General features: G+C 41.1%; 1 protein-coding gene across 1 annotated transcript; it reads right to left on the reverse strand.

Moving 5' to 3' along the window:
- Positions 1-82: 82 nt before the first annotated feature.
- LOC121858141 (DNA repair and recombination protein RAD54-like) lies at positions 83-4,295 on the reverse strand (the record flags this gene model as incomplete). Its single annotated transcript, XM_042354367.1, has 4 exons — positions 4,156-4,295; positions 1,907-2,062; positions 952-1,152; positions 83-276 (listed from the first exon to the last, which is right to left on the reverse strand). Coding segments are annotated over exons 2-4 (398 nt in total), but the record flags the coding sequence as incomplete, so codon positions are not given.
- Between the last annotated feature and the right edge of the window lie 4,874 nt (positions 4,296-9,169).

Here is a 9,169-nt window from a genome sequence, read left to right on the forward strand (position 1 = left end):
TAACAACTGTGATAAATCCTAAATATCTTGCAGTAAAAACAACCAATAAATAGTACAGTAGTATGTAGTGCGATATACGTACAGGTTGGCCGTGAGCTTCTCTTGAGCGGACAAGACAGCCGGGGAGTAAAGCACCAGGGCACCAGGTTCATCAGGGTCATGCAATGGTCGCCTCACACCATTACGACGGATCCCCAAGCATCGAGATCCTCGACTTACATAATTAGGGATGGGAATCTTAAATGGCTTGGCGAGAATTTTCCGAATCAAATCCTCCTGATAAAAGGAAATTTTTGTATTAGCAGTTACAGCAACAACATAAAATACTGTCTATACCTGTACAGTATCCCACTATGCACAGTCGTGAACAAAAGTCCTGTTGCCGATTTTGCTGCTCCATGAACCCCAAGATTAAGACTCGTGAATCTCAAGCATTTATGGACAGAATAATGCATCATAATGCATCAGTGTCTACTGCTTCAGGTTCATGAGTCTGAATCTCAGGGTTCATGGAGCAGCAGAAAAGGCGACAGGACTTTTGACCGTGACTGTACATGATAAGTGTTACAAATGAGAAAAAATTAATCTTTAGCCTGGGGAAGCTCAAGAAACAGCTACATAAACAGCAAAGAGTTAGAGGAAATGATACCTAAGATAATAGTACAAGTTCAAAAGATGACAAGAAAAGGCTAAAGTTGCATATAGTAATTCCTAAACACAGTTGCAGACATACAGTACTATACAAGGCAAATGCATAAATAGCTACCTTTATAAAACAGCAATGAATTTATCATTAGTCTGTGATCCTGCTCAGAAATTTAAAAGGAGATTCCCATGCCTTTAATATTACAACTTTTTTAACTACATTAGTAAAATAAGCTAGAGACGATAAACTTTGGGTAAAAATACATTAAGAGGAGAAGTGGTGCACTTCTATGGATGTGATCTTACATGAGAAGAAGTTTGTCCTGTCGGAGTATTAACAATTGGTACAAGAGGAGCCCGATAGGGAGAGACCAGGAGCCCTGGGCCTGCCTTTTCTGCCACCTTTTGCCTCTTAGAATCTGACTGGCTAACAGCCACTTTTGGGCCAATTGTGAAACCACAGTCATTCTTCCGTTTAAGCAACTGACTTGGGGCATGGCTCCGCCTCTGTGGAAATTGATAACAAAAGTGCTAATTAAAATGCAGAATGGGGATCTGACAACAAAATTGTGGCTAACCCATGGAAGCATAGGAAATGGATATAAAACATTGATGATGATGAATATCTGTTAAAATCAGTGTCTAAGTGTCCATCTTAACATCTTTCCGTTCACACACACACACACCAGCATATTCAGTATTACATGCCATTTTTTACTAAAATATTCATTTATCTCTTAACTAGTTACATGGGAGATATCAGGGAGTATATCATAAACAATCTTCACTAACTAATAAGTTCTAAAGCCACATTACGGTACAGTGGCTGATGTGTGTTACCACTGTCTAGTGTTATTCATGATTCAAACAGTTATGAGCATCAATTTACATCCATCACAAATAACAAATACAGGGTCATATTTTTATTTGAGAACCTTAAATTATTTTTACATTTTAGGAAGTGCAATAAACAGTAACCTAAAAATCGGTAGGAATAAAGTGTAATCACAAAAATGTATTTATGTCCTTCACAATGATATGATCAAACTCTTTAGGTTCCTGTTTATTGCATGTCCTAATATAGAGTTATCATTTTGGGTCCTAGAATATAAAAGTTACCCTGTACAGTATATAGATGAAGATCCCAATAAAACTCCTTTACAATGGAGCATCATTCTAGAAATTTACCTCACTACTCTAGACAAGTCAGAACTGTACTGTAACATAATGTACACAGCAAACAATGGCCTCTTAAACTTACCATTGTAATGTAACTTTTCCCCGACTAATTACACTAAGCAACTCGTGTGTTCCATAGCTATTGATCTTAACCAATTCCTTCCATCCTCCATGACAGCTACACTAATGGGCTCCAGCATCCACTGGAAGCGTAGTACTGTACTGTACACTCTGGAATCTGGAATAAAAAAAAATCAACCGGGGGATCTAGGGGGCGGAGCTCCACGCATAGGTTAGATAAACTTTAATTTTGTCATTCCTGTATTTATATATCCAACCTAACCTAACCTAACCCAACCTAGCCACAGAACCCAGGAACTATATCTAACTTAACCGAGGGGTCAGGGTTAAATTCCTAAGATTCCCTGGAGATCCGAAATTAAAATAATACCCTAAGTAGGTTAGTTCATTTTTGAGGGAAGTGTCATATAAGAAAAGTGTCTTAAAATTGTCTAAACCATCAGAAAAACACATTGCTCAACTCAAGAGCCGTGGTTGGTCAACACTACAAACTGACTGATTCTAGACTCACATACACACTAACACATTAGACCTATATCTTGCCATAGCTACATGGTAAATACTGCCAGTCTATCATGCAGTTCCAAAGGCCCCCATTAGGTATTTTTGCATTTACACATTCCACATTCCTACCACTAATCTATTATCATATTCTAATAAGACGTCTAATTATAAGATCATTTACATCGATTACATTGCCGTCGCAAATGTATAATAACAGAGATAGCATAACCAAAATTTTATCTATTTTCTTCCATTAATCTTCCGCCATTATTGCCTACCTCACCTCTCAGACTGCGTGTCTCCTTCACAAATAATCACGCGCATGCGTTCCCAAACACGTCACGCGACCAATCAAAAGCGTTTTTTGGAGGGCAACCAATTAAAACGATTTGTGGTTTAATTCGTGGTATTTTTGGCCCAATCAAAATCGATTTTTATTTTGGGTCTCATATTTTGAAATTCAAATTCATTTCCGACCATGGAAGTCTGTGATGGGTGTCACTTAAATTATATGGAGCTGATTGCGAATTTTGGGAAAAAACGAAGAAACTATAGCATTTTTTCGATCGCATGGTGTTCTTCCAACCTCAGTAAAGTGTCATAAGTGCAAGACTGAATGTAAATATCGCAAAGAAAAACACACTGTATGCGGCATTGTGTAAGAATCTGAGAATCCAACGACGAACAAGAACCAGCCCAATAAGGTAAGAAATAGGTGATGCCATCATATGGTGCGAGTCAGTTAGGTTAGGTCAGGTTTGGTTTTTGTTTTTCTAGTGTGTTTTGGTGTATTTTTTATTCGCTTAGCCATTATTTTTTTTTTAAAAACGTCCCACGGAAAAAAAAAAACGATAAAAAACAGCCAATTTCCGACGGAAATGAAGGTCATATTCGGTCTAAACACACACAAATACAATAGAAAAATATATTTTTGACTTTCTAACAGAGTGGGAGGTGAAAGTGCATATTTACCCCCCATTATTGTCAAGAAAAAATTTTACCACACATTATTATAAGAGGAGAAAAAGTCGTATACTTACACCCATGACAGCTGACCTTGACCTCTCTATCTCAACATTCCGGTAAATACCTCCTGCGGGAGCCACGAATTACCCAAAAGTACCCAAAAGTATAGCAAATAAGGGTAAAATCTTAACGAATATCTGTTATACATACACAAAACATGTTTAATAATATTTTTAGTGTAATTTTGTAAAAATAATTTGTAAGATGAAATAATAAACAGCGAAAAACTTTCAGTATTGGCGAACGTTGAATTCCAAAGAGTTGGTGAACAAGGGAGATAACTCAGATTCATCGTGATGCACTTCGCTAACCTAACCTAACCTAACGAAAAGTAAATCCTACGGCTGTGTTAAATACCCCAAAGTAACAGAAACATCGGTAATTATATCTCCATTTTGGATAGGTGACTCTTTGGAATTTAGCATTTTTCGCTGTTTATTATTTCATTATTTTGACATTTCAATGAAAACATTATTAATCAGGTTTTGTGGTTCTGAATAACCAAACCTAATTTATATCACCGACATTAATTAAAAATGCTAATAATAATATGGTGCAGCATGAATATAAACAATGTAGGTATACAGAGTACGTAGGCCGTGGGAGGGTAGTTACCTGTGTGCAGACAGTAACAGGTAAACAATGTTAAACAGCAAGGCAACTTGACCAAGAACCGCCGACAAAGCTGTCAGTATATCTTACATGACGATTAATTCTCACCTTAGTCGTGGGATTGTTGGTAATGAAATGGCACCGTCAGATTAGTCTACTCTCTCTTTTACATCTTCAAACATGTCGAAAAACTTCACCTTTTTGGACAATTTACATAAAAAGACTCAGAGGTAAATCATACAATGGTGGCGGTCTATAAGTAGTACAACATGTCTTTCTTATGAGATTAATATCCGTAAACACTATTTATTTTGCAATATAAACTATTGTATAAGAGAGTTTATAAATGTCCAATGCTCTTTTGTTTTACGTTCTCTCACTTATTTCAGGAATTTATTTGTTTTCATCAGAGACAAACACTATTATAAGAAAGACAGGAAAGCCAGGCGGAAACCGCGTGAGCCACATAGCATATAGTTGGCCGCGGGATCAACCAGTGTGCAAGGCGCGGGTCGTCTGTACGTTGTAATGGCACAGTGGTTCCCAACTTTTTTTCTAGCGACCCCAATCATGCACCTCGAGCCATGACCGCGACCCCCCCACTGGTTAAGGTTAATATATATATATATATATATATATATATATATATATATATATATATATATATATATATATGCAAGTAAATCACTGGAGGTGCGCGTGATCTAGGTATATGCTGATAACCACAAGGAAAGAAGAAAACACGCAGTTCCCAAGCGCTTTCGTGTAATTCACATCTTCAGGGGTGAGTACAGACTAGAGAGAGTAATATATATATATATATATATATATATATATATATATATATATATATATATATATATCTTGATAAAATCACACGGGAAAATGGAAACAACGGAGTACCTTAGCTTTCGTCTTTAATCAAGACATCTTCCTGGGTATAGGGTATAAATATAAATACCTATTATTTTACGAATTGGCAGTGTTAAAAAAAGGTACTGAAAGGATCCTAAAAAAGCAAAAATAACATGGTTCAATTTTATTCTAGTAAACAAGATAATAATTTGTCATTAATGTAATACGCATTGAATCAAACTTTAAAGAAGACTGTGGAGTTTTTGAGATTGTTTAGTGTTCACTCAGGATGGGATGGAGAAAGGAAACTCACAATGTGCTCTCTATATACTGTACATGTTGTATTGGATGTACAATGCAGCTTGGTGCTGGGAAGGTAGCATGGTTACAAGCGTGATGTAGAGAGAGCTGGTTGGTGAGGGTGCTCAGAGGACAACTTGTGGGTCGCCATGCTCGCCAGCGGGAGAGAGGACCGCCAGGCAGGCGGAGGAGGAGCGAGGGGGAGGTGTTGCTGGCTGCCGCTGTAAGTAGAAAGAGGCAGGTCACTCCGAGGTCACCATTTGTGGGGTTCAGGATGTTTGGTTCACACTCAGGATGAGATGGAGAAAGGAAACTCACAATGTGCTCTCTATATACATGTTGTATTGGATGTACAATGCAGCTTGGTGCTGGGAAGGCAACATGGTTACAAGCGTGATGTAGAGAGAGCTGGTTGGTGAGGATGCTCAGAGGAGGACAGCTTGTGGGTCGCCATGCTCGCCGGCGGGAGCGAGGGCCGCCAGGCAGCGGCGGAGGAGGTGTGTTGCTGGCTGGGTGGTGTAGGTAGTGTGCGAGTTGGGGATTTAGAATATAGTTATACGTCTACCCAGATCCCAACAGGTAACAACAACAAAAAAACAAAGACAATCGGACTATAAAAGGGTAGACAAAGGATGCGAGTTTTCGTTGTATATAATAAAGTACCATAAATCCCTTAACAAAATATTCAGCTTATAAATTACCCTTAACCAAACTTAACCTAAACATTAACAGTATATACATATTAATAAACATAAAACAATCTTGAAGCAAGTGGACGTGGGGGAGTTAATACAAAATATAAGTACTTAAGTGAGGAGCTGAGATGGCTGACGAGTAAGGCTGAGTATTGTAGAAGACGGTAGGTAGTCACTGCACGTAGGTTTAGAGGATAGATGATCCTGTGGTCACTTCCCAGAGCCAAGTCCCCTCTCCTCGAATTGGAGCTGACAAAGAAGACTTTGAGGAGGTGACGCAACAACCAGGATATGGAGAAGGGAAACCTCGGAGTGGTAACTAAGACGAGTCATACTCGTGTCTCGTCCCTAGATGGCGGCGTTGCTCAGTGCTGGGTAGGTAGATCAGGATGAAATAGATGGCGTGGTTCAGCGTGCTGGGTGGAGGGTTCAGCACCCCCCCTCCAAGACCTCCCGTGGCCTTGGCTGAGGTGATCACCTGAGTGCGTCTGGAGAGTAGCTGCTGCATTCACTGGAGCTCGGGATAAGGAGTCTGCAAATCAGGTTATCATTTGCTTATGTGCGGGCTTGTAGATTATAGGGCTGGGTGAGGCCCAGCGGAGGGTCGCTGGTTGGAGGTCTTGTTGGTTTGGATAGACATTGAGTGGGTTATGGTCGGTGAAGACTAGGGTTGTTTGTGGCTAGGCAAGACTGGAGGTAACATTCAAACTTCTTTATTGCCAACGCACACACCAGAGCCAAGGCCTCCTTCTCTATGGTCGAGTAGTTGGTCTGATGTGTTTTCAACTTGGCGGAGTAATATGCCACAGGGTGAAGAACATCAGTGGTTGGGTCGGGTTGTAGGAGCACAGCCCCCACTCCGACACCACTAGCGTCGATTTGCAGATGGAAGGGCGAGGTGTAGTCAGGGGGGTGGACTACAGGCTTGGAGGCAAGGAAGGCTTTGAGGCGGTGGAAAGACTGGTCGCACCTCTGGTTCCAGATGTAAGGGACCGCAGAACTGGTAAGGTCTGTGAGGGGTCCAGCCACGCTGGAGAAGTTGCTACCAGAACCGACAGTAGTAGCCGCATCCCAGGAAGCGCATGAGTTCCTTCCTCGTCCTTGGGTGGGAAGGACAAGATAACTCTAACGTTTGCGTCCTTGGGTCTCACACATGCCCAACTTGACCTATGTCCCAAATCACACACTGAGGCCCGGCCAAAAGCAGATTTAGCCAGGTTATAGGTGAATCCAGTCTCTCTTGCAGTCATTGCAAACAGCAGTATCTCAAACGCACCAGATGTTCGTCCCAGCTGTCCGACACCACCACCAGGTCAGGTGAGCGAACGTCCCACCCTAGGTCTGAATTAGGAAGTTGATGGCCCTCTGGAATGTGGCCGGAGCATTAGAAAAGCCAAACGCCATAACCAAATATTGAAAAAAAGACCAAATGGGTTATAAATGCCGAGATTATTTTGGCCCTATCCGTGAGTCCCACTTGATAATACCCTTTCAATAAGTCCACCGTACTGATAAATTTGGCACAGCCTATGCTGTCTATTATATCTTCAATCAAAGGTAAAGGGTAGGAGTCTGAGACAGTGACCTGGTTCACTTTACGATAATCGGTACAGAAACGAAAAGTGCTATTGGGTTTTGGAATGAGAAGGCAAGGTGAAGCCCAGGGGGAGGTACTAGGCTCAGCTAAGTTATGTTTTAACAAAAAATCTACCTCCTTTTTCATAATCTCTCTTTTTTGTGGATTTAGTCGATATGCTGATTGCCTAATGGGTTGTACATCATCTGAGATTAGCTTAATATCATGTTTAAGTATATTGCAAAAACCTGGGAGGTCTGACGTGACTTTAGGAAATGCTGATAATAACTTAGTGAGATCTTTTGCTTGAGATGGATTCAGAACAGAAAAATACTCATCCAAGTTGTTGAGTATGTGACTGTTAGCAGGGTTTTCTTTAGGTAGAGGGAAGTCTAAATTCTCCAATAGGTCCATGTCATCTGTATCCGGCTCCGGCCCTGACAAAACCGTATGCAATACAGGTAAGCTTATAGCCTCTGGGATGTCTTCCTCTGACTGCCTGGAATGGTAAAGTTTCATGAGATTAATGTGAACAAGTTGTGAATCTTTTCTGCGATCAGGAGTATGGACTATATAGTTGAGAGCAGATAGTTTATTAGCATCGACTTGAAAGTTTTGATGGAACCGTTCCAAGCAACCTTGGGACGGTGGGTGGTAAGCCGAAGATGTACAATGGTCCACACTGGGGTCTTTCATCACCTGTTTGAACAAAGATGGATCAGATTGTTGGGCTGTAATGAGCTCATCCCTACTAATGGTCTTATTGTACAGATCTTCTGTGGGTAGTAAGATATTGGAGGTGGTTTCAGATGAAGAGGGCCCATTCCGCACACTCTGTGACCGGGTGACAGCACAAGATGGGAAAAGATGAGGAATAGTTTCTTTAAGGTCAGTGGTGGAGTTGACAGGTAAGGGAGAGTCGACTGTCTTTATGTTAGGAACCACTAGATCTCCTACCAAGTCATTACCCAATAATAAATGAATGCCGCACACAGGCATTGGGTCTTTCCTTATGGCTATTTGCACTTCCCCAGTAATCAAGGGACATTGGAGGTGCACTTTAGCTAAAGGATAGGAAGAATGGGATGAGAGATCCGAAATTAGAACACTCTCATTAGTAAATGCGGTAGGTATATCAGGAATGACGTTAAACAGGAGGATAGATTGTGCTGCGCCCGTATCACGTAGTATACGAATAGGGAAAGAACGAGACCCCTCCATGATTGAAATTTTTCCCTCATAGGTGAATGAAGAGAAGAGATCCTGATGGGGCCTTTCCACATTGGTGTTTGCTATTGGTTTGGATTTGGGATCCAGGGAACTACTTTTAGCAATTCGACACTTTGGGTGTTTACAACTCTGGATTGTATGGCCTGGGTTTTTACAGTAAGAACAAGTAAGCTTGGTTGCATCAGGGGGGGTAGGTGTGGGACCTTTCGACCTACCACTCACGTCCCCAAGGTTATCATCAGAGGGGGACCTAACATGTCGGAAAGTACCACGTTCCCTACGGCACAGTGACTCCACCAGCAAGGCGTACTCATCAGCCAGCTCAGCCGCACGTCCTGAATTAACCTCTCCACGCTCCTCCACATGCTTCAAGATGTGAAATGGTATCTTGTTCTTCCACTCCTCCAGGACTACCAAGTTTAACAAATCCTGAGGTGGCCATTAAGAAAACCTAGATAAATTAATT

Source organism: Homarus americanus, unplaced genomic scaffold (genome assembly GCF_018991925.1).
Source record: "Homarus americanus isolate GMGI-L3 unplaced genomic scaffold, GMGI_Hamer_2.0 scaffold15307, whole genome shotgun sequence".
Taxonomy (NCBI): domain Eukaryota; kingdom Metazoa; phylum Arthropoda; class Malacostraca; order Decapoda; family Nephropidae; genus Homarus; species Homarus americanus.